Source organism: Bos mutus, chromosome 14 (genome assembly GCF_027580195.1).
Source record: "Bos mutus isolate GX-2022 chromosome 14, NWIPB_WYAK_1.1, whole genome shotgun sequence".
NCBI classification, from domain to species: domain Eukaryota; kingdom Metazoa; phylum Chordata; class Mammalia; order Artiodactyla; family Bovidae; genus Bos; species Bos mutus.
Genome location: NC_091630.1, coordinates 48,691,268 through 48,718,095, shown reverse-complemented (window position 1 = coordinate 48,718,095; position 26,828 = coordinate 48,691,268). Strand labels below are relative to the sequence as shown.

General features: G+C 41.5%; 1 protein-coding gene across 5 annotated transcripts in view; it reads left to right on the top strand.

Moving 5' to 3' along the window:
- SULF1 (sulfatase 1) overlaps positions 1–26,828 on the top strand; it is a 198,377-nt gene that overhangs the window by 107,316 nt on the left and 64,233 nt on the right. For 4 of the 5 annotated variants that reach the window (XM_070382297.1, XM_070382292.1, XM_070382293.1 and 1 more), the window contains 3 exons: positions 12,093–12,332; positions 22,477–22,628; positions 24,961–25,130. In XM_070382297.1, coding sequence (XP_070238398.1) covers positions 12,093–12,332; positions 22,477–22,628; positions 24,961–25,130 — 562 coding nt within the window. Of the gene's footprint in view, positions 1–12,092; positions 12,333–22,476; positions 22,629–24,960; positions 25,131–26,828 lie in introns of those variants that run through there. The other variant, XM_070382296.1, reaches the window with a different exon arrangement.

The window sequence follows — 26,828 nt, the reverse complement described above, 5'->3', positions numbered from 1 at the left end:
ACTATGAACATAGGTGTATAAATATCTCTTTGAGACTCTGCTTTCAATTCTTTGGGGTATATACCCAGAAATAGAATTACTGGATCATTAGATAGTTCTATTTTTAATTTTTTGAGGAACCACAGTACTGTTTTCATAGCAACTGCACCATTATCCATTCCTACCAGCAGTGCATAAGGATTCCAGTTTCTCCACATTCTTGCCAACATTTGTTATTTGCTGAATTTTTGATAATAACCATCTTAATGGGTGTGAGATATTCTCTCATTGTGGTTTTGATATGGTTTGATGTGTTTTGGGTTTTTGCTTACATGTGATTTTGTTTGCCAAATATTGAATAAACCTTCGCCTAAAAAAGCAAAATTTTTGCGCCTGTAATACTGCAAGCATTTTGGCTTCAGTGCCTCCAGAAGGATATCAGACTGAGAAAAGGCTTAGGAAAACAATTCCAAAAATTGTAATCGAATACTTTTCCTTTTGAGAAATTAAAAATGAAACAATTCTATCTTTTTTGTCTGAAAAGACAAGACTAAGAAGGATGGTAATCCAAGTTTATGAAATCAAGCTGGGACGAAAAGTTCTTACTCAGTAGGAATGAGGGACACTCCCTGAACTTTGGGGACAAATAAACTGGTACTTTGTGAGGGGGGTGAGGCACAGAAGGAATTTATTAATAAAAGTGCTAGCACCTGATATGTGAATAACACTTTATCTTTTCCCAAGAACATTTATTCTCATTATTGCATTTTATTGTCATTCCATCCAAGTTAGGTGGGTAGTTCAAAGATCATTACCCCAGAAGAAAACTTAATCCGTGGAAAGATTAAGTAATTTAACCAATGGTCCCCATGCTTCTGGATTTGCTTTTTCCACTACTTGGGAAGTGGTTTTCAGGTTATGCCTCTATCTGTAAATAGTTCAGGCTTTTAGGCAAAGCTAATGGGTGGAAGATTTATATCTTTAAAAAAAACACTGAAGTATAGTTGATTTGCAGTATTCTGTTCATTTCAGGCATACAGCAAAGTGAGTTATACATATAAAAATAGCTATTTTTTTCAGATTCTTTTCCCTTATAAGTTATTACAAAATGTCCAGTATAGTTTCCTATGCTATACAGTAGGTTCTTGTTGATTATCTATTTTATGTATACTAGTGTGTGTATGTCAATCCCAAACACCTAATTTGCCGCCCACTCGCCCCCCAGCTTTCCCCTTTGATAACCATAAGTTTGTTTCCTGTGTCTGTGAGTTTTGTATATAAGTTCATGTGTATCTTTTTTTTTTTAGGTTCCACATATAAGCAATATCATATATTAGTCTTTGTCTGGTTTATAACACTTAGGATGACAATCTCTAGATCCACCCATATTGCTGCAAATGGCATTATTTCATTCTTTTTTATGGCTGAGTAACATTCCATCATATATATACATGGGGTATTTATATATATACACCCTATCTCTTTATACCTTCATCTGTCAATGGACATTTAGGTTCCTTCCTCCATATCTTGGCTACTGTAAATAGCGCTGCTACGGATATTGGAGTGCATGTATCTTTTCAAATTATGGTTTTATTTTTTAAGCTAAAAAACACAAATGGACATGGTTAAAAGAGTTTGGGATGATGGCTATCATCCAGGAAAGGAATGGTAACCAAGAACATCAGCAGTATCCACGTTTTATTATGAAATTTTAAAAACATTTCTGAAAAAAATAAAACTATATCTCAAGCAACTATGAGCAAATGTTAAGTTTTTAAAAGCTAAAAGACACAGTATTTATTCTATTTTTCCCTCACTTGAAATATTTTACAAGTCAAAAAGAAGAAAATCAAAAATGCTTGTGGTACTCCCCTAAGTTTCTGAGACTATAGTCAACGAGATTAAGCTCTAAGCCTTTCCCAAAAGCCTTTCCCTGGCAGTTCAGTGGTTAAGACTTTCGCCTTCCAATGCATCGGAGCAGGGGATGTGGTTTCGATCCTAGTCAAGGAGCTAAGATAGATTTCCACATGCCTCATGGCCAAAGACCAAAACATAAAACAGAAGCAATGTTGTAACAAATTCAATGAAGACTTTAAAAATGGTCCACATCAAAAAAAAAAAAAAAAATCGAATAAATCTTTCCCAAATGGTCCCTGGGTACCACTCTGAAAAGCAAAATAGTGAGCTGATTAGACCATTGATCTGGTTCAATGTGGCGTTTCTTAAATTCTTAGGAAATTGGGCTGGTGCTAACATCTTAGGAAGGCTGACTTATGATCTACTTATATCATAAGTAAAATTAAGAAATCTTAAATACATGGAAACACTTTGTCTAAAGCAGAGGTCACAAATGGGGTCTACAGTCTAGAGCTATTCCACAGATGTGTTTTGCTTGACCAGCATGCTTATCAAAATCAAGGCAGCATTTAAAAAATCAAGTGATTTTTATATAATAGAGGGGGGAAAAATCCAGATTCTGACTTTTCTTGAAAAGTCATTGAAAACCTTACATTCCCGTGAGGCAGCCTTCAGTTAAATGCTTAAAGAGGGGAGTTCCCCGGTCATCCAGTGGTTAAAGAATCTGCTGGCCAGTACAGGGGACGTGGATTCAATCCCTGGTCTGGGAAGATCCCATATGCCAAGGGGCAACCTAGCCCACATGCCTAGAGCCCATGCTGTGCAACAAGAGAAGCCACTGCAATGAATCGCAACACAGAGTTGCCCCCAGTCGGGGAAAGGATGTGGAGAAGAGGTGGTTATGGGGTTTGGAACTGACACGTACACACTGCTACATTTGGAGTGGATAGCCAACAAGGACCTACTGTATGTGGCACGTGGAGCTCTGCTCGATGTTATATGGCAGACTAGATGGGAGGGGAGTCTGGAAGAGAATGGATTTATGTTTATGTATGGCTGAGTCCCTTCACTGTTCACCTGAAACTATCACAATATTGTTTGTTAATCGGCTATACCCAATACAAAATAAAAAGTTTAAAAAAGAGAAAGAGTAGCCCCCGTTCAGCCCAACTAGAGAAAGCCTGTGCACAGCAATAAAGACCCAGCACAGCTAAAATTTTAAAAAATAATGCTTGAAGAGGAGTCAAAGCTGCCCTGTTGGGTGGGGCCTGTCCTCCCCAGGCCCTCGGGGTCCCCACCACTCTCCACTGCTCCCCAACACCTAGACCAAGGAGCACCTGTCTTTGCCATCATGTCCACACTGCTGTTTTTTATTGTCTGGAAAATTCTGTATACTCACATCTCTATCAAGGGTAGAAAACTGGAAAGACGAAAGCATTGTGATTTTTCTTGTACTGAGCTGGCTTCACTTGCTTGCCTTCTCTGTCTAGCCCTGTAGGCATTTTTACTTCCATTCCACTAAAAAGCTAGTCTCCACTTTTAATGGCCTTTAGCTCTTTAGGGGAAAAAATAATGAGTCCTAGTGACCTGGAAACATTCCAGACAGATTTATTATCTGCTTCTTAGTCCCTTTTTTCCCCAACTTGGTTTCCCTCCCCAACTTGTTTTTAGCTGAAACATCTGTTTTTTTGTGGGTTTTTTCCCTATCAATTCCATAGTTTTGGTAGAAAAAGGTGTACTGTTCGATCATGTTATTTTTTTTTCTAATGCTTTCAGAATTCAAATTTTCAACAGACCAATAAAGCCATTTTTAGTATGAGAAATATCACTGTTTAAATTTCCATACTTAATTGTTGGCATAAGAAATTATCAGGATGTGCTTAGTACAGGCCATTTATATATTTCGAGCATTGATTCTACCCCATCATAAAACAATGGCATCTAAAAACAACCCTATATGTTTAATAAGAGCTGTGTTTGCTGGTCGTTATCACTCATCAAACCATGAGCAGTTGTAATTCACACAGAGGTGTGTCTCCTATGAAACCAGGTATGTATGAATACCACATACCTGGGACTTCCTTAATGAATGATGATGACAAAATTTGTTATCAAATTTCTAGTTTTGTGTTTTTCTGGACATGATGAATAGCCTCAATGAAAAGCTTAATGTTTGATAGTACGAAATATTGAAATATTTCAAATATCAAATGCTAAGATATTTGAATCAGGAAAGGCAAATCTTTGTCGTAAAGTTTGACATGGACATAAAGTAATTCAAGTTCACTGTGTGATTTTGGTAAAGTCATCCTGATGAGTGGGACATTTTCTCCCCTCTGACCTTTTACACGCATGTGATTTGAGACTAAATGACTTGAAGCCTGTAGAACGATTGAAATTCCTGGCTATGACTCTGTCAGGCCCCAGTAACCCAGTACACACTACCTCCAAAGGACTGTTCCTGGAGCCTTGATTTTTAACCCCATCAGAATTGCAAACCTGGTAGATCTTGCAGGATTCCCAGAGTGCCACTCCTCTCTCAGTCACTGCTGACCTAGCAGAATCCTAGTCCACAGCTGATCACTGTCAAAGCACCCCCACCCACCCCTGCAGGAGCGATGGCAGACATCCCCAGTCCCAACCTGGAACTCTGGCACTGGGGCAGCTCTTCTTGGCAGCCTCGAGGCTCAGCTGTGGCCTGGACCTTCCCTGTCCTCAAGCCAGCCCAGTCAGCAGTGCCCCCATGCCAACTACTGGACTTCATTACGGTCACTTCATAGTATCCCTGTCAGGCTTCCACCTCAAAGGACAATTTTAAATGATAATGAAGCCAGGCTTCTGGCTTAAGAGAGGCATGGGCAACAGTGCATGATGGGTAGACGGGAACTGATATCTTTAAACCAGCTTTAACATTTTAAGTCTTGAAGCATAGACAAAGTAAACTTCTATCTTAATCCATCAAGACTGCTATAACCAAATACCATAGACTGGGTGACTTCAGTTCAGTTCAGTTCAGTCGCTCAGTCATGTCCGACTCTTTGCAATCCCGTGAATTGCAGCACGCCAGGCCTCCCTGTCCATCACCAACTCCCGGAGTTCACTCAAACTCATGTCCATCAAGTCGGTGATGCCATCCAGCCATCTCATCCTCTGTCGTCCCCTTCTCCTCCTGCCCCCAATCCCTCCCAGCATTAGAGTCTTTTCCAGTGAGTCAACTCTTGGCATGAGGTGGCCAAGTATTGGAGTTTCAGCTTTAACATCAGTCCTTCCAATGAACACCCAGGACTGGTCTCCTTTAGAATGGACTGGTTGGATCTCCTTGCAGTCCAAGGGACACTCAAGAGTCTTCTCCAACACCACAGTTCAAAAGCATCAGTTCTTTGGTGCTCAGCTTTCTTCACAGTCCAACTCTCACATCCACACATGACCACTGGAAAAACCATAGCCTTGACTAGACGGACCTTTGTTGGCAAAGTAAGGTCTCTGCTTTTGAATATGCTGTCTAGGTTGGTCATAACTTTCCTTCCAAGGAGTAAGCGTCTTTTAATTTCATGGCTGCAGTCACCATCTGCAGTGATTTTGGAGCCCAAAAAAATAAAGTCTGACACTGCTTCCACTGTTTCCCCATCTACTTCCTGTGAAATGATGGGACCAGATGCCATGATCTTAGTTTTCTGAATGTTGAGCTTTAAGCCAACCTTTTCCTCTCCTCTTTCACTTTCATCAAGAGGCTCTTTAGCTCCTCTTCACTTTCTGCCATAAGGGTGGTTTCGTTTGCATATCTAAGGTTATTGATATTTCTCCCGACAATCTTGATTCCAGCTTGTGCTTCTTCCAGCCCAGCATTTCTCATGATGTACTCTGCATATAAGTTAAATAAGCAGGGTGACAATATACAGCCTTGACGTACTCCTTTTCCTATTTGGAACCAGTCTGTTGTTCCATGTCCAGTTCTAACTGTTGCTTCCTGACCTGCATATAGGTTTCTCAAGAGGCAGATCAGGTGGTCTGGTATTCCCATCTTAGTGTCTTATAAACAACAGACATTTATTTCTCATGGTTCTGGAAACTGAAAAGTCCAAGATTGAGACTCCAGCAGGTTCTGTGTCTGGTGGGAATCTGCTTCCTGGTTCACAGATGCTGTGTTTTCGCTGTGTCCTCACATGGCAGAAGAGCCAGGGAGCTCTTTGGGGTCTCTTTTATGAGGGCACTAAACCCATTCATGAGGGCTCCACCCTCATGACTTAAATAACCTGCCAAAGCCCCCACCTTCTAACACCATAACCTAGCACATTAAGTTTCAACCTATAAGTTTTGAAGGAGCACAAACATGCAGTTTATGGCTACCTCTGTATGCCTACCTTAGCTTTGGAGTTCAGATATGATGACAGAGAGGGAGATGGGAAAGGCAGAAGTAAATGAAACATCTTGGGGCCAAGATGATCACACAGTAAATCACAGCTCATGCCATTTGCTCAACAGCCCTGCCAACAGGTCCAGAGAGCTATTATTAGTTCTATTTTACAGCTGAGAAACACAAATCCAAAGAGGGTAAATGACTTGTTCAAACACACCTGTGACAAAAACTCAGATGTTTCCCCTCAAGTTCAAGTCCAGGACTCTTTCTCTTCTCATCTTCATCCTCCTAAGCCCTGCCTTGGCAATCTTGTGGTGAATCTTCAGCCTTAAAGTTTCATAACATTCTCATGAAATAATTGCTCTGATAACTAAGAATCAGCACAGTCTGCATTTTAGGCACCGAAGTCCTGAAACTCAGAGAGGTGAAGAGCTCTGGCTTAAAACCAAGTCCTTGCAGCTATAGGACAAAACATGGTCCCATCCAATGGGACCATGCTGGAAATGCATAATTAATAGTTGTATGGATACAGAATCATTTTGGGTAGTTTCCCAATGAAAAATCAATGGTGCAGTCACAGTGGCCATAGGTACAGGACCAGGCAGTGTTGTTGGCTAACATTAATCACTGCACAGCCATAAAAGAGAAGGGGCTTTGTACTTACCTTGCTGGAGCACACTTACTCAGCAGAGGGAAGAGGTATGATTCCTACACTCCGTCATCTGTATCCACCCAGGGACTCCAAGATCAGAGGCAGCATTTAACATCAGTGTGACTGTCAGCTTCTGAAGACAGACACATCTGCAGCCTACGCCCCCTCTCCCACTCAGACCCAAGCTACTGAAATCAGTCCATAAGAAGGCAGGAGACAGGCTTTAGTGTCTGTTAGTATCTCCCCTAAGAGGCTAGATGAAGCAAAATACATATGTGCTAAGTCACCTCAGTTGTGTCTGATTCTTTGTGACCCCATGGACTGTAGCCCGCCAGGCTTCTCTGTCCACAGGGATTCTCCAGGCAAGAATACTGGGGTGGGTTGCCATGCCCTCCTCCAGGGGATCTTCCTGACCCAGGGATAGAACCTAGGTCTCTTATGCCTCTTGTATTGGCAAGTGGGTTCTTTATCACTAGCACCACCTGGGAAGCAAAATATGAGACTACAGTAAATGAGATATACTCTTACTATGAGCAGACATCATTTCTGTGTTGCAGTCTTCAGAAGTCAGTGTCACAGCCAGTACTCAGCCTAGATGGAGCTTAAGAGCATGATCTCTGAACAGACAACCTGCATTTGTATCTGAGCTCTGCTGCTTAGGGTCTGTGCAGTCCTAGGCATGTTGTTTAACCCTTCTGTACCTCAGTTTATCATCCCTGATGTAGGAATAATAATTAATAACACCCACTATGGAAAGTTATTGTCAGGATTAAATGATTTGCTACATATGAAACACTTAGAAATGGAAGCAAGTATAAAATCCGCTGGGCTTCCCAGGTGGCGCTAGTGCTAAAGAACCCACCTGCCAGTGCTGGAGACATAAGAGACTCGGGTTCAATCCCTGAGTCAGGAAGATCCCCTGGAGGAGGGCATGGCAACCCACTCCAGTATTCTTGCTTGGAGAATCCCATAGACAGAGGAGCCTAGCAGGCTACAGTTCACAGGGTTGCATGGAGTCAGACATGACTGAAACGACTTAGCGCACACAGTCATAAAATCCGTGAGAATAAATATGAAATCAGTGTTTTCTTTTCCTGTCTACCTATCTTACCGCTTTGGAAGTGGTCTAAACCATTTAGATCACTTAAAGTGAGGCACCCACTAAAGTCTCTTCCAGCTCAAAGCTTCCCTGGTTCTGTGTCAGGCTTCAACTACATCTCCAAGAGTGGACCGTGGACAGGCAGCACCGGTGTCATCAGGGAGCTTGACAGAAATGCAAATTCTTCTATGACATAACATGCTCTCCAGGTGATTTTTAAAGTTGGAGTAGCATTGTCTCAGAATCTTCTCTTCACTAAGAAACTTCAAGCTAGATGCTCATATTCAGTCAGGAGCCCCACCCATGGGGCTCTTAACACTGTACCTGCAGAGACCAGTGGAGAAGGAAATGCAGCCCACTCCAGTATTCTTGCCTGGAGAATCCCAGGGATGGAGGAGCCTGGTGGGCTGCCGTCTATGGGGTCATACAGAGTCGGACATGACTGAAGCGACTTAGCAGCAGCAGCAGCAACAAAGACCAAACGTCTTCATTGTTCTCTCCTTTGACTGGCAGATCAGTTGGAAGCACGGGGTTTAGAGGGATTTTTTTAGTTCTTCAACACAACCAGCTCAGTTGTTTAAGAAAAGAATGATATTTATTTATTTTTAAAAGATTTTTTGATGTGGACCATTTTTGAAGTCTTTGTTGAATTTGTTACAATATTGCTTCTCTTTTATGCTTTGGTTTGTTGGCTGAGAGACCTGAAATCTTAGCTCAGAGAGATGTGAAATCTTAGCTCCCTGACTAGGAATCAAAGCTGCACCCTCTGCATTGAAAGGAAAAGTCTTAGCCACTGGACCACCAGGGAAGTCCCAAGAGTGATATTTAGCGTGAGAGGACAGTCCTGGCTGGGGCAATTCCAGGAGTGATGCGTGGAACTGACCCTGGTGACACAGATGGTAAAGAATATGCCTGCAATGCAGGAGACCCGGGTTCAAAGTGGGCATGGCAACCCACTCTGGTATTCTTTTCTGGAGAATTCCATGGATAGAGGAGCCTGGTGGGCTACAGTCCATGGGGTCACAAAGAGTTAGACACAGCTGAGTGACTAACACTTTCACTTCTTTCTGCATGGGGCTGAATTCTTCCCCCTAGTTTTCATATGATATGATCTTAGATCAGATTTCCACCTCCCATCCAGTGTTGTGGTCCAAATGAGTTTGTAAACTGGAGGTTGCAGCTTTGTGATGCAACCTTGAGGGATGGCCTCCAGTTGCATTTTTTTTTTTAATTTGAGTCTAGCTAACCTCATGAGGAAACTCCGAGAAGTCATCCTCTGACATGAAGAGACCATTAGGCAATAAAAATTGGTCAATAGTGTTTGCTAAGTTTTCTCAAAATTCAAGCTGTTACCATAAGTAATCACTGCAGATTTCTAAAGAGGAGAAAAGAATAAGTGAATGGACTTTGACGCTGACCTTGAACTCTCTCCCCACTCCTGTGTTTCATTGCATGTATTTATTCCAGGCTCTATCCCTTTTATGATCAACTAACATAAATACAAAACACAACATTTCTAATGTGCACTTCTTTGATGTTCTGTAGGGCATAGTTCTTCTCAAGTTACTTCTTGAGCAACAGTGAAACCATTACTTATCCAGTTTTCTTCCCAAGCTGAAAAATGTTAGCCAACACACAGCCTTCTGATACATTACAGCATCTCTTGGATCTTCTATTTTTTTTAAATAAGTATCTTTTAAAAATTATTTATTCTTTTTTTTTTTTTTTTTGGCTGTGCACTGGCTTTCTCTTGTTGCAGAGAGTGGGGGCTGCTCTCTAGATGCAGGTGCACTGGCCTCGTTACAGTGGCTGCCCTTGTTGCAGCGCATGGGCTTGATGGTGAGTGGGCTTCAGTAGTTGTTGTACGTGGGCTTAGTTGCTCTGCAGCATGAGGGCTCTTCCTGGACCGGGGATAAAACTGGCGTCTACCCTGCATTCTTACCACTGGACCACCAGGGAAGCTCTTAGGTCTGCTTCTTAAGAGCCATTCTATTGTAGAGGCACAATGCCATTCAAGCTTCAGCAACCCCTTGGCCATACCTTTGATGGACCAGCCTGTTTCTTCGACAGTGTACATACCTCCATTGTCATAGCAACACCTCTCAAAGACTTTTATCGTAACATATCCTTCACGTCTTTGACAAAGATCTGACTCTGCCATCATTTTGTCTGTTCTGTCAAAGCTGAATGTCTCTCCCCAGCCGCCAAGCTGTTTGCTAGCTCTGCCACCCATTACATCAAGAGAAGTCTTCATTTTCGTTTTCATTCCAGAAAACTCGTGTGCCATTTTCATCACTCCACTTACTTCATCCCACCTCCAGTGCACCACACATACCACCGCACATGCCCCCAATGATGCACTTCACTCATCCTGAGATCTTCTTCCTCCTTTCCTTCCAGTTGTCCTCAAGTACTGTGGCAGCTGCTGCTGCTGCTGCTGCTAAGTCGCTTTAGTCATGTCCAACTCTCTGCGACCCCATAGACGGAAGCCCACCAGGCTCTCCTGTCCCTGGGATTCTCCAGGCAAGAACACTGGAGTGGGTTGCCATTTCCTTCTCCAATGCATGAAAGTGAAAAGTGAAAGTGAAGTCACTCAGTCCTGTCCGACTCTCAGTGACCCCATGGACTGCAGCCTACCAGGCTCCTCCATCCATGGGATTCTCCAGGCAAGAGTACTGGAGTTCTTACTAAATATTGCCTCTTGTCCCCACTGTCCTTATATGCCCTGCTACTGCTGTATCCACAGTACCTTGCTTTGCAGATATCTCCAAGCAATGTTCATATATAAGTTCTTGTTAGATAGATTACTAGTGAAGATTGGAGGCAGCAGAGAACTTCCCATTGCTTTTGTTAATGCTATACTTGCGGGACCAATCCAGAGAGTTGAGATCAGTAGAATGAATGCTCAGCATGAAGTGGGCGCTCACTACATGTTATTCATCGATGGCAAAAAAATAAGTTGCTTGATCTTCTGAAGACAACCAGGGCGGAAAAAGCAGTTTGGAATCCTCTTCAGCGAGGCATACTGTAGAGAGCTCTAAGGAGACACAATTAGAAACCGTCTTTTCTGTTTTCATGTAAACAGTAAAAGCACGTATGTGAAAAAATATGAGGCCGACTGTGGCTTTTTGGATGGCTGCACACTTCTCTTCTGCTCTGAATGCTTGCCTGGTTTGCATTACGATTTCCTTCCTTGTTGGAAAACGACATAGACTTTCTCCCTTTCTTTGGAAGAAGCAGGACCTGTTGGAAATGTGAGGCTCCAGGATTGAAATGCAATGGGCTTGGCTGTAGTGCTCTGTAGTGCATTTCTTGACAAGTCCTGAAAAGACTATTGAATTCTGGCCTGAGCTTTTTTTTTTTCCTGCAGTATTTGGATGGGATTCAGCTGCCATGTTTGGCTGGATTGAGTAATCAAGAGTTTTTTTTTTTTTTTTTTTTTCTCGGCAGTTTTATGTACAATTTCATCCTTTAGAGTTCAAATGGAATATTTTACTGCTAATGCAAATACTTTTGAATGCAATAGCATCATAGCTCTTTCATAAGCAAACAATCCATCTTTTTAAATGACGTGGAAACAGGCAAAAACGTAAACTGATTGTGTGATCCTGATAGAAAATCTGCCAGGTAGGTGGTGAGTTTACTAGGGGATACCAAGTTGCATTGGAGATTTTTTTTTTTTTTAGTTCAACACGCATTTTGGATGAACTTTTACTTAACTGTAGAAATTTTTCCCTCTTTTGTTTGATATGATAAAAGTACTGTATCCATCTTTTCTGCAGTGTTTGTAGCTGGTGTGAGTTTGGTGGGCTAGGAGTTTTGATGCTCTCTAGTCAACTTCAAAGGGCTGCTGGCCTTTGAATCTACTCTGTCTCTAAAATTCTAGCTTTAATGATTGGATGAGCCTGCAGTTTTTTCCTTTGTGATTAAAAAAGGGAGAAGCCAAAATGTGTTTATTCTGCAAATACTTGAGATGATAGGATCCCCAGTGGTGCACTGTGTCCTGGAAATGAGAACTGGTCCAATCACAGACTCCTTCAAGCCAAGGGAGGGACATTAACAAGTCGGGGAAACAGAGCGACATGACGTCAGTGGGTGATTGTGCAGTGCTGTCTGCTAAACAGGGCTGGCCTTGTGCCTTTCAGGGTCCCTGCAAGTCATGAACAAAACCAGAAAGATTATGGAGCGTGGGGGGGCCACCTTCACCAATGCCTTCGTGACCACGCCCATGTGCTGCCCCTCGCGCTCCTCCATGCTCACCGGCAAGTACGTGCATAACCACAACATCTACACCAACAACGAGAACTGCTCTTCCCCCTCCTGGCAGGCGGTGCACGAGCCTCGGACGTTTGCGGTCTATCTGAACAGCACCGGCTACAGAACAGGTAAAGGGGAAACTTCCAGGCCTTCATTCCGTGAACTCTGGTAACGCATCTCAGAAAAATGCACTATGTGATGAAATCTGTGACCTTCCAATCAGTCCCTAAGTGGAAGGAGTCTCCCTCTGCATCCCTTACTTTTCTCTCTGATGAATGTCCCAGCCGGAGATCCCTTAGAGAAAAGCCAGAATGATTCTCAGTGGACGCGTGAAGGACAAGTTGTCCCCATCAGTGCGTGCATGTGTGTTTGCTCAGTCACTGAATCACGTCCTACTCTTTGCGATCCCATGGACTGTAGCTTGCCAGGGTCCTCTGTTCCATCAGAGCACCCAGCAATTGGAATTTTCCAGACAGCCTGCAACTGAAGAGTTTCTATCCCATGAGCCTGCTTACCTCAACCTCCCAAATTTCCAGGTCCTGGTACCAACTGAGCACATTCTTGAATGCAGAGCACCTATCCCAGGATCTGGAACACAATAGATTATCAAAATTATTTACTGAATTCATAAATAGCTGAATGAAATAATCCAATGAGGTGTACTTTATTAATTCACCTATTTACTTACTCATAATCAATAGGATTCTGCTTTTCTTTAGCTTCATTGTGGTTACTTTTAGATCTCAAATGTTCATCCTTATTTTCCAGGAAAGGAGGGCATCCCATGGTACACCTTTTATCACCGTTTAACCTACATAGATGAGGGGTGTGGTTAACTGGTGTCTTGCATATTAGGGACCTCCTTCCAGAGAGATCGTGAACATCAGGCCAGTCGTTCTAAGAAATAAGCAAGGCTCCTTCCTGTATGATTGACCCAAAGCCTTTATTCTCCAAGCATTTAAATGCTCTTGTTAGGTTTTCTGAGCATTTCTTTTTTTTTATTTTTATTTATTTTTTATTATTTTAAACTTAGCCACATGTGGCCAATAGCCACCATATTGTATTAGACAGCACAGTTTCCACTATCTTTGGGGGAGTGGAACCATTTTAACAGAATTAGGAGTGGGAAAGACATAGTCTGAGCATTTCCTATTTTAGGAAAGGAAACCCAGATATTGATTGAGGGATATAATGGAAAATAATTTTTTCAGAACCAACTAGACTTATTCATAAGAATTCAGGGTGTCATCATTAAAAACTTGGAAATGATTGTCAAGTCTACAGATTCTCTATTCTGAAGATTTCAAAGGAAAGGATTTTGGATAAAGGTATTCTCTCTCAAATCTCTTCTAAAAATGAAATTAATCTTTCCCCTTGGATTTAGGAACTATGTGGTCATTGGCTTCTGTGCAGAGCACCTTGTGGGCACAATACTTGTTATTTATGGATGAAAATACTGACTGTGGAGATGATAGCATTGTCATCCGCAAACATCTCAAAGTCTCCACTCACAGAAGGAACTCCTCCCATGAGCCTCAAAGGTGTCTGTGTATGCTTCGGAAGGAAACTAGGTTACTCGGAGAGCCTTATCCTGAGTGTTTTCCCACATGAGTGGTTTAAATGTATAGCACCTTTCATCTGAGAGCTCTAAAACAATTTGCAAATCTCTCCAATATCCCTGTAGGGCTCATAAACAGCCAGTGTACTTGGCTCCATTTTATAACTGAGGTGAGGATTTCAAATACTGTGCGACCAGCTCAGAAGCAAAATCAGAAATGGTCCCCTGATGCCTGACTCCTGATTTTGACCACCAAATTGTGTTTTATTCATGGGAAGCATTGTGTGAAGTCAGTGCCTTTCAACTCTCACTGTCCCTGTAATTTAATTCCTAGTAGCAGAGACAGAGTTGGAACCTAGGGAGTTAGAACACTCGTCATATCCAGACCAACGTGGTTGGGGTCTGTCCTAGGAAACAGAGATGTGGGTGACTACAAGAACCCTGCTGAGACTTAGAGCTGTTGACTATGGCTTGCTAATACATTTCAGGGCCAAATCAAGAAAGGGAAGAACGAAAAGAAGTCCGGAGAGAGACTGAACAGTGGTTTGGCTATAGTTGACAGTGTTTCATCGTGTACTCGAAATTTGCTAAGAGGCTAGATCTTGGGTGTTGTTATCACAATAGAAAATAATGGAAACTACTGAACATGTAAAGGGATGAGTATGTTGATTGGCTTGGCAATGGTTTTTGTTTCACAATGTTTTTGTATAGTGGGCCCTTGGGTTACAAACCTTAGAATGTTTGATTGTCAGTTATACTTAAGTAAAGCTGGGCCGTCGGAAAGAAAGGGGAAAAATTGGAAATTGGTATTTTGTGCTTGCTTCCTCTGTACCAGGCATTTTAGCTGAATTTTCTCACCTAATTCTTCCTGCAGCCTTGAAAGGATTTGCCCATATTGCCAGTGAAGAAACAGAAACTCAGGAGAGTTGGTCTGAGGTCACAAGCTAGTCAGTGACAGACTGAATCCAGCACACTTGACTCCATCTTTCTCCTTCCCATTATCTTATTTCCTGACATATGTTTCTATCATGCCTCATTCCAAAGTGCCTAATAGTGACACATAAAACATAATAGGATACAGAGCAATCAGGACCCTGTCCAGTAGAAATGGAGGGTAGAACCAGTTCAAATCAAGGCAACAATATATACAAATATACAAACCACAGACATGCCACAGAATTGTGGAGAAAGGCTGCATATTTGAAGCTAAATTTCCAGATGGCAAAAGCAAAAATGGAAACGCCATCTAGCACAAAGTTCATTGGGTCACCAAGAAAAAACAAATCTGTTGCTTCTAAGAAGTGGAGTGTATTCTGGTACTTGTTTAAATTATCCTATGCTGTATCCACCCTACGGGCTTCCCTGGTGGCTCAGATGGTAAAGAGACTGCCTGCAATGCAGGAGACCTGGGTTCGATCCCTGGGTCAGGAAGACCCCCTGGAGAAGGAAATGGCAACCCACTCCAGTGTCCTTGCCTGGAAAATCCCATGGTCAGAGGAGCCTGGCAATCTACAGTCCATGGGGTTGCAAAGAGTCGGACACGACTGAGCAACTTCACTATCACTATCACTATGCTGTATCCACCCTACAGTGGGTTACGAGAGCTTGAATAAACCTCAGAGATAATTTCATTCAGTTCTCTTATTCTCAAATGGTAAAGAATCCGCCTGCAATGGAGGAGACCCGGGTTCCATCCCTGGGTGGGAAAGATTCCCTGGAGAAGGGAATGGCAACCCACTCTAGTATTCTTGCCTAGAGAATCCCATGGAAAAAGCAGCCAGGTGGGATACAGTCCATGGGATCACAAAGAATCATACAGGACTGAGCAACTAAGCATATACAGATAAACAAATTTAAATATTCCACTTTTTTTTTTTCACTTTTTGGCCACACTGCCCAAGAGGCATGTAGGATCTTAGTTCCCTGATCAAGGGAAGTACAAAGTGCTAACCACTGGACCACCAGGGAAGTCCCATCAGATGAACAAATTTAGACCCACAAGATAAGAGGACTTGCTGAAAATGATCCATCTGATGTTCTACTAGGAAGAGTGAGCAACAAGACCTTGGTCTTCAGGGCTCTTTCCAGTATAGTACCCTAGCCTTGTGGGTTAGGTCTAGGAGGAAACTGCAGACAATCAGCCTTTCCCAGGGACAACTAGCAGTCTGGTGGTGCAGTCCATCGGGCCTGCTTCAGTCAGTTCTCTTCTTCAGGAAGAGGAGATTTGCTTCTGGAAATTAACTCATATTCTGTAGCCAACCTTCTTCCCTGGGGTCTAGACACTTAGGTAATAATGGAATTTACAGTGAGTCATTCTACAAAGTAAAGGAATTCTTTAAGGAAAACAGGACTTTTCCAAATGCTTAAGACTTTTTCAAACACTCTGCTAGGAATAGAAAATGGATGATGTGCACCCAGGAAAATAAATTTTGAGAGTGCCCACTAGTAAATCGGAAAAGGTAAAAATTGGAGGGCTAAAACAGCAGTGATAATGAGCTATATAATGTAAATTCATCTTTAGTGGGAAAATATTGATATGTCTCAGACAATTAGGAAGTAAAGATGTCTCTGTGACAATAATTATCAATCCAACCAGGGACAGAGACTCATTTGAAAATCTACAAATAAGCACATCAGGATGATAGACATCTGAGGAAATTAAGAGAATTGGTGTGTAGGTTTTAAACCAGCATAATTATTTATGAACCACTAAACTAGTGGGGGGAGCCAATATATAAAGATTTTATTGTTTTCCTAACATTAAATGCATCATTTAGAACATTTAGCTGAGAACATAGGAAAAATAATGACGGAAGCTGTATTATACATAAAGATCCATCTAGCAAGAAGCACAAAGCAGTAATCAGTTTTACGAAGAACAACCCAGAGAAGACAAACTACTGAGAGGCTTGTTTTGGGAGGTATCCAGAGTACATGGATTTAAATGAATTGATCCAGTATTGTACTTACCGTTGTATGACATTATTTTCTTTTTTCAGAACCAAGGCATATTTTTGGACTGACTATAACCTAAATTTTTCTAACTTTACTCATGGAAAATATGACTTCACAACAGCTTAAATGTTTAAGAAAGGAAAATAAAATAACATTTCTATTGCGTTTTATGTTCTAAGTGAAATGGTAACAATATTGTATTATCTATCATAAAAAGGAAAATTCTACCTGATTATCCACTCAAAAATTTTTAGTTTAAATTTCTTTTGAGAGGAGAGACATGAATGTAACACCTGGCATAAATTTTAAAGTGACAGTAATAATCCATAATTGAGAGGTAGCATCAAGTATTAAGGGGAAAACCCTGAACCAAATGGTGGAGAACTGGAATCACGTCCTTACTTTGCCTTGAACTTATTTTGAGAACTTTTCCAGGCCAGTTTTCTAACCTATAGAATGCAGAGATAGGACTAGAGGGATTCCTTAGTTCTCTTTCCTATCCAAAATTATATTGTAATTTTCTTATAATCACTGTAATCATACTGATTCCTTTAAAAATGGTAGTGCTCAAATTATAATATAACACAGGATTTGTAAATTCACAGGTGAATTAAATTTTAGTCATACTAATTCTGCTTCATATCACTGGGGTGGAAGGGACAATATTTAATAAAGACCTGCAATAAAATTATTATGTAAAGAATTATTTTTGTAACAAAACACTGCAGACAAATTAATCATTTTTTATGTGTCTTTTTACATTATAAAATTTATGTTACTTATAAAGTGAAACTAAAGTCTCTCAGTCGTGTCCAATTCTACACAGTCCCATAGATTGTAGCCCGCCAGGCTCTCTGTCCATGGAATTCTCCAGGCAGGAATACTGGAATGGGTTGCCATTCCCTTCTCCAGGGAATCTTCCAGACCCAGAGATAGATCCTGGGTTTTCTTCATTTCAGTCAGATTCTTTACAGCCTGAGCCACCAGGAAGGCCCCACGTTACTTATGGCAAGTATATTTATTCTCTAGTATGAGATGTTTTAGAATGTATTAATAGAGTTCACTAAAAGTAAAACAAACTAATATTCTTATTTTTATGAATGATAGTATTATGGATTTTTGATAAGTACCCAAAAACCAAATACCATAATATGCTATTAATTAAGTCACATTCTGCTTAAAACTATAGTAGACTTTGATCCATAAAGAGATATAAAGTAAGATTCCTGTCTTTGCTAGACTTCCAGTCTAGTTGGGGAAACCAAACTCATGTGTACGAGGTGACATAAGAGTAAATCATATTTTTAACTTGGTTCAAAATTATGTAAATTTATAGTTACTATTAGTGAAGTCCTGCCACCCCAAATCTAATCATTGCAAGGAGTGAGAGCTCAATTAGTACATTGTTGCATTAAATAACATTTGACTTCTCTACAGCATCAGAAATCTTTTGTATATGTAGTTACTATTGCAAATCTAAAAATAAAAGCTTTTGCCTCAAATAGTTCAAGGAAATTTTTCTAAGGGTTGTGTAACAGGTAGTTTTGGACAGAAGTAGTGTGGACTTAAGTCAACAGTCATTATGATCAGGTCTTTCTGATCTTTCTCCCTGTCACCCAACCCCACCTGCCACCTTCTAAACAGCTGTGAAGGGAAGTGTTTAATGGCCCAGAGAAGAGAGGAGGGGTAGATGGTGTGCTGGTGACATATTCAGACAGTAGTTGAGTTGAATTGCCAAAGCTAAAGGATTGAAAACCTTCAAACTACACGTAATATAATGGCAGTATGGGCAAGAAAATGAAGTTCACCTTCGAGATGGAGGAAGAGATTTAGTGCATCTGGAGGAAAATAATTAGAATCCCAGATAATCAATTGCAGAGCACTGCCAGGAAGTGTTGTTGAAAGAGGCCAGGGGTAATTACAAATGAGCCTCAGTGTTCGAAGGTGACACTAAAGGCTGAGTAACTTGACGCTGACAACACTGGGTACTGCTTCATGATGCACAAGGCCTCGTCTCCCTTGGAGCCAAGAGTGATGGGTGAGGACACATTTGGAATAGTGAGTACATTTTTTACACCCCATTAACACAAAGACACGGAAAACCTGGAGGGAGTTCTGAAGTGAATAACAGGGACTATTAAGAGACTTAAAGGAATTGTTTATAAGGGGAGGATTAAGGGAAAGGGCGATAGCCATGGCAATGGGTAGAAAACAGTCCTAAATAACCTAATGAGTAAAACAATGAGGAAAGGGCAGGAATGACTTGGCCTGGCTTCCTTGAGGGGGGGAAACAGAGAACAAAACTAAAAGTAGCAAGAAAAAAAAATCTAAAAAACTAATTAAGCAAGAAAATGTCAGCCAATTGGGAGGGAATTTGTTGCTACAAAAATGAATCAGATTAGGAAAGAAAACTGTGTAACCTCTCCAGCGATGTTTTCAGATGCACAGGGCAGAACTCTAGAACAGAATTTCCTTGCACTTCAGGAGGGTAAGTTATTTAAATCAGAACCCAGAGTTGAAAAGCTAATGATCATGGTGATGGTAATCATAATATTGGGGCTACCCAATGGTAAAGATTCTGCCTGCCAATGCAGGAGAATTGGGTTCCATCCCTGAGTTAGGAGGATTCCCCTGGAGGAGGAAAGGGCAACCCACTCCAGTATTCTTGCCTGGGGAGTTCCATGGACAAAGAAGCCTAGCCAGCTACAGTCCATGAGATCAAAAAGAGTCAGACACAACTTAGCAACTAAACAACAAACAAAAATCATAAAAATGTTGGGTTGGCCAAAAGGTCCATAAGATGTAGAAAAACCTGAACAAACTTTCTGGCCAACCCAGTACCAGCAGTGACAGTACTTAATAAGCCCTCATTATATGCCAGGTACTGTTTTCAGTGCTTTGCATATGTATTAATTCATTTTCATCTTCACAATATCCCTTCCGCTATTATCATCATCATCTTCATGGTTTTCCAACAAGAGAATTGGAAGTAGAGAGAGGTTAAGTAAGTCACCTCTGGACATGTAATTAGAAAGTAACAGAGCCAGGATTTGAACCCAGGCAGGCTGGCCCCAGGCTTTATATTCCTAACCACTATGATCTTTTATAAAAAAAGGGAAAAGTGGGAAAAAACCCTGAGGATGAGGAGCAGGCCAGGGAAAAGAGCTGGGCTCTTGGTTATCTAGTGAAAGGCTTCTGGAAACAGTCCCGTTCTGAAGTCATGCTGGTGGAGTGTGGCCTTGGTCTACTGCCTGGGACTCAAGTCCCGTTGCATTTTGTCAGAAAGGAAAATCATCTGTGGTTCAGTGTGAGAAGGTGGTTAGTCTCTGAAAATGAGAACATCTCATTAGAAGAATTCCTACAGCTCATAGGAAGGTCAGAGGGAAATCCTGAGTCACAGCTGACATGAGACCCTCTGACACTTTGTTCCATGCCTGTCTGTCTGCTCAGGAGCCCTGGCAGAATCCTTAAGCTGTGTATGTTTGACGAAGGGACCACCTGATTTATTCAGTCATTTGCAGATTCAACGTATAAACATTCATTCAGCAAGTAAACAAACATTGCTGTGTTCCTCAGACTTGAGTCAACTCTTCAAAGAAAATAAATCCAAAGAGAAGTATCAACTTTTGCACCTCTGAAACTCTACTCTATGAAAATATTTTGACCAAATTAGCTTTTTTGAAAAATCATAACTCAATTGAAAACACAAAATTTAACAAGTCCAGAACTTGTAGAGTCCCAAGAATATGTGGGGGTCCATGAACCCCAGTTCAAGAAACTAAAATTAATGGAGCCCCTAGACTACACACTAGGATGGGAGGAGAGTGCACACAGATTAGATCAAGCAGTGTTTGTCTAAAAATAAAACCTTACAGTGTAAGGGATATTGGCTTCCCCAGTGGCTTAGCAGTAAATAATCTGCCTGCAGTGTGGGTTGGGAAGATCCCCTGGAGGAGGAAATGGCACCCCACTCCAGTATTCTTGCCTGGGAAATCCCATGGACAGAGCAGCCTGGTGAGCTATGATCCATGGGGGTCACAGAAGATTCAGACTGGACTCGGCGACTAAACAACAACGTAAGGGAGATTAGGCTTATAGGTGAACATAACTGTTCCACAAGGAAGGATGAGAATGTGACATCAGAGCCACAGAGATAAAGTCCTGTGGAATCAGCGCAAAGACTGGGAGTGAAATGGCATGTGTTCTGGCCTGATTCACAGAGAGGGAGACGAAGAGAACAGCACAGGCAAAGGTGGAGAGGTGGAAACCAGAACACCTAGAGGCAACACAGTTGCTGGAGAGAGGTACGCATCACAGAGATGTACAAGATGGGGCTGGAAAGAGAGGGATCTTGTCCAGATAAAAGGAAGGCCTTGGACTGCAAGCTGTTAAACTCAACTGTGATTCTTCATCCAAGATTGCAAGAAGGTGATGTGACCTGAGCTGGTCTTCAGAAAGCTGATGGTGAGAGTGGAAAGACCCTGGAGCATGCATAGGAGAGATGGTCAGGAATCTGTGGGCCCCCAGAGGGGTGTCAAGTCAGAGAAACAATGAGAGGTCCCAGAGCTCTGACCCACTTAGAGCCTACAGGCAGCAGCTGCTGCATAGCAAGGTGAGCGAAGGGGTAGTTGAGGCAGGGAAAGTGCCACCAGGCCACGCCTGGTGAGTGATGATGCCACTCTGAGAATTAAAGGCTTTCTAAAGAAGTACATGTGCAAGGGAACATTATTCATTCCATTCTGGACAATTGCATTAAGAGCAAGAAAAACATTCAGATGGAGATATTCTACTGGTGGTTATATATCAAAGATGAAATCAAGCTAAATAGAGACTCCATAAAGACCCAGGAATGAAATATGTTGCATAAGTTTGAGATTCAGAAACATGTGCTTTAAGAGCAATACCAATAAAGTGCCTGGGTCCAGGATCTGTTTTCATCATTCCGAGCCAGTCAGCTAAGAACTTTCTTTATGTATGTAAGCGGAGGCATCTGTAATGAAGCCAGAAAGTGGGTTTGACATGGAAGGCATCTGGTTGAGCAGTGGTGTTTTTGTGGCACATATATCAATTCTTCTGTTTTACTGTAATTCTATGAAAATGAGTCATCAAGGTTGTAACCCCATGTTGCTAGACTTTTTGATTATCAGTAATAAGCACACATTTGTAAAATATACACAGTGTAAACAAGATGACATAAAATACATGTGACATAAAGGCACTGACCACACCCCATAGAAGCTGAGTTTATGAAGGTTCTTTGACACAGAAAACACATACTGTCCTGATAGGCAAAAACAAAGACAAGTTTTTCAATAATGTTTTTGTAATTCACAACTTTCAAGCAATATGTTGGAAAACTTACCCCAAAGACAACTTTCAGTACTGCACATCTCACACCGGCTACTTCTCTGATTATCGTATAAACCTAACAAAAAGATTCATTCTGCTTTTATCCTGGAAGGACCACAAAAAAATTCATGCATTCGAAGTATCATGAACCTGATGGTGATTTTATTAAACTGTACTGTATTTATATAAACTATCCATGTACCTAGGCACTATTCTTATTTATTCAAAAGGAAAATGTATGTGGGTCACTTTGCCAAAGAATCAGAGTATATGGGATACCTTAGCATCCACTGTTACCTAGGTTAACTTTTGTTTCACTGTCTTTTTTTCAAGATGTAATTTCATGTCGATGCATTTAGTTATGATTGATCATTTCATATGAGAAAATAATCCTTCTTTCCCCCTTGCAGCCTTTTTTGGAAAATACCTCAATGAATATAATGGCAGCTACATCCCTCCTGGGTGGCGAGAATGGCTTGGATTAATCAAGAATTCTCGTTTCTATAATTACACTGTTTGTCGCAATGGCATCAAAGAAAAGCATGGATTTGATTATGCGAAGGTAATTTTCAGGCACTTTTACACTGCATCAATTTACTTCATGCATAATGGGAGAAGTCATTTTCAGTATGTTAGCCTATCCACGAGATTGGCTTTCTATGTTCTCACAGTTTTAGAAAGAGAAATTTTAAGATAATTTTAAACTCCAGGCAAGAAAAAGGCTCTCAGGGAACACTGACTTTGAATAGTGGATTTTTTCCCCCCTTCATTAGGATGAAAGGCAATCAGCCTTTGATGAGAGTATTATCCAAAAAATCATAGATGCCTGTACTCCGTCTTGTGATAATTTTTGGTCTTCCCCCCTCTAGAAGACTTGTCCACATAATCATATGTTCATCTTGTACTGTTTTGCTTTTCATTAGGGTGAGAGTATATTCTGTCTGCGCCTTCAGATTTAGATGTAAGAATAAGAAAAGACAAGTGCAAAACTCAAAAGTTGGAAAACCACATTCTTTGCTTTTACCACACTTTGATATTGACAAGGACACCTGCCCATGGCAGCTAGAGTCCACAAAAGTCTGTAAGGCAGTCAGTCTTAGAATTTCCAAATCAGTTCATAGAAACAGAAGTGAACAGGTCCCAGAGTTCTCTAACAAATGGATCCCAGATTAGACTTTTTAAAATCTACACAGCTTTTGTGATTGCCAACTTAAAACGATTTCCAGATCGCAGGAGCGGAGGGGGAAACATCTTTAAATTTAGCCTGCTAATTAGCCTAAAATACCCTCTTCCCTCCTAACCATGTCCATCTCTTCCTCATTTATCTAAAAGAAGCTGAGAATCTGCTCCAACTAGCATAGATCTCTGTGAAAAAGCCATTGGTAGAAATCAGAAAGAGGAGACTTGATCTAATTTTGGCACATCGCTATCCTTATGCTTGGCCTGATTTGAGCTCAAGGAACTTGGCGGGGGAGATAAAGTGTAAGTCTCCTTTCATACCCTCCAGAAAACAATGCATGCAAATGAATTCACAAACATTGCTAATAGGTTTCCAAACTCATCAGAGTTGTGAGCTGGCAGAAACCTTGGAGGCAGGTTTGAGCAATGCCCTACAAAGTGCACTAATTGTCACTGCTCCCATTTTTTATCTGTGGGGATACTTGTCATGCTCCTTGTTGAAGCTATTAACCTTTCTTTCCCTGTTGTCCTAAGGAGAGCAAAGCAATCAAGGTTCCCTCCAAAGACTAAATCAGCGTATCTTGCCCATTATCACAGCTGATTAAGTGTCAAAGACAACTGTGTCGAAAAGAATATAGATCGTTTTTTTAGAAAGAGAAGAAAGGAATGAAACAGAGACTTCCATGGAAGGAGGTGATAGCCTGTGGGCTTGTCCTAAGAAGGACATGTGACATAGGCTTGGTCCCTTGGGCATGGCTTTTGCAGCTGTTCTGGTCCTTGAATCTACATGCGATTAGTCATGCCTAGAAGCCTCTGACAGTGCACATTGCCTGAGAGCTTTCTGAATAAACTTTACACTGGAGTTCCAGGCCAATGATACACACTTAGAGGAAGCAGGTGTTTTCAGTTTTCATCTTTTCTTTCTTTCTCATTCCATCTCTTCCCCTACTCCCCCTTATAGTCTTGCATCAGCCCCTTGGATTATAGATTAAATTGTTCTATTAACAAGTCAGGCTCTAATCCCAACAGCTGGATCATTTTAGTTGTGCAATTAACAGAGTGTAATCCGCAGGAAATCAACTGCTCCCCATATTGAGTGTTTCAGATAAACTAATTTATAGAATGCTGCCCCTTTTCCCTGTGCATCCAGATTTTGGTCATGACTTTCATTGGCAATCATTGTGTAATTCTAACAGGTGAATTTTTAATTTCACGAAAAGATTTTTTGTGTGTGTGCATTTATGCGTGTATGTGTGTATGCATGTGCGTGTCTGCAACTGTGAATTTGTAGTGGGCGTGGGTATTTCCTGTCCTTGAAGCAATTAAATTTTTTTAAAACGAATTACATCAGCGAAACCTGAGAATGAAATAAGTATCCGGTGTTTCATGTACTGTAGCATTTGTATTGCCAGATCTGATCATTATCTTGGGCAAACAGGACTTGACTTTTTTTTTTCCCCCTAATTCTTAAATTGTACATTACTTTTTAAAAAGATGTTTGTGTGTGTTACTATGCTGGCAACCCTAGAAAGTAACTGGCAACTGATCTCTGTTTCCGGAAGATGTTTTTCTCCTTGGGAAGTACAGTTTCTCTTCGTGCTTAAGATCTTACCTCCTCATTCAGTGAGTTGCTTCTGAGGGAAAGCAGTATTCAAATGTGATCTGATGAATGTCACCTTTTGTAATTTTTGTTTTGTGTCAAATGTATGTTTCAGGACTACTTCACAGACTTAATCACTAACGAGAGCATTAATTACTTCAAAATGTCTAAGAGAATGTATCCCCATAGGCCCATTATGATGGTGATCAGCCACGCGGCGCCCCACGGCCCCGAGGACTCGGCCCCACAGTTTTCAGAACTGTACCCCAATGCTTCCCAACACATGTGAGTAACAACCTCAACTCTGGGACCTGCTGATCTTGAGCCTCTCCTTTGCTCCCCACCCATCTCCTCCCCTGCACCCCATTTCTTTCCACGTGGCATCTCCACAAGGCAGGAATGGGGCTTCTGCCCCGAGACCACAGATCAGGCAGGCCCTGAACTCAGGGGCTTGCTGAGGTGGCTTGATTACGAATCACATCTCCAACATCGTAAGTAACTGAACAACAACAAGAACAACAAAATGAACAGAGAGAAGCACATGGTGTGACTGGGGGGTGGTTTTGATCAAGGGCTTCCTTCAGTTGTCTCAAATAATATTCATCAACGTGATCTAATAATAATAATGATCAAACGGTATGTTTCTTATAGCAGCAGAGTGGTAGTGATCCCCACCCCCAGTCTGGTTATAGAGACCTGGGTGAATTTCCTGGGCTCGGGCTGTCGCAGCTTTGCCACAGATGTCTGATTAGAATTGCTGCAGAGGCAGCTGCAGAGGGCATGCCCGAGAGGCCGTCTCAGGTCACGGCTTTAAAATAACCTGATGTTTCTTTTTGAGAGGCAGGAGCCTTGGGGAGGGGATTGGGAGGCCCAGAGGAGAGGCTGATGGCTTATGGCGATGAGACAGAGAGCAGAGAGCTGTATTAAGCTGACCATTCTCACGAGACGCGTGTAGTAAGTCTGGATACTTAGGCAGCGAAGAATGTGATTTTGTTTTTCCACTCCTCCATACCCGTTCTTCTTATCCATTGCAATGATATGCAGTCCTCCACGCAGAGCAGTGGGCTGAAAGTTTAACTATGAGAAGAGTAGGAAACAAGGAACTGATACGTTTCCTTCATCACTAAACCTCCAGAATTCATTCTTAATCTATTTGTGCTTAAATATTATCCCTCTTCAGCCACACTGATTTTAAAGCTATGGTCCCAGATGGGGAAAAAAATAAAGATTAAATGTACTTCTTTATGAAAAGAGATAAGTAACTACTGAAGGCATTCTAGTTGCTGGCATAACATATCCCTGGAAAACTTTTTATTCATATTTTTTATCTTATTATAACTAATAAACTTATGGCTCCTTGTCAGTGGTACTTAGATCCTCTCTATCATATCAAGTGACTTAGAAAGAAGGAAAGACGGGAACTAACAATACATAAATGAAGCCAGGTGAGTGTCCTACTGAGCATACCCAGAAACTTGGAGGATGGAAGTGTTTTGATGCATAAGATACTGTCGACAAAGAAAGCTGCCCCAGCAACTGAGGTATAGGGTCTGGATGATCCACTGTGTTTTGGAATCAACCCTTTGGATAAATATTCAAGACTCTCTACCCTATGTATAATTATGCAGCTAAATTCATAAATGAAGCCCACCAGGGACTAGTGACTCTCCATTAGCCATCACTGGCAGATGCAGTAACCTGCTGGTTCAGTAAAAGAAATAGGTCTTTGCAGATTTCTTCCATGCCCTGGGACTCACCTTTTCCTTTTCTTTGAGTCTGAAATTGCTTTCTTTGTTGCATTAGCAGAATCCCAGCCTAAGGTGATTTTCCACAACTGTAAACCTCACTGCTGTTTTCCCGGGAGTTTGAGGACAAGAAGTTGACAAAATGTGTTTTATGGCTCCTTAGAAGTCAGCTTGCCTTTGAAGCTTCGGGGCAAGGTCCTGAGCCTACAGGAAAATCAGCCACAGGTCAAAAGGTTCT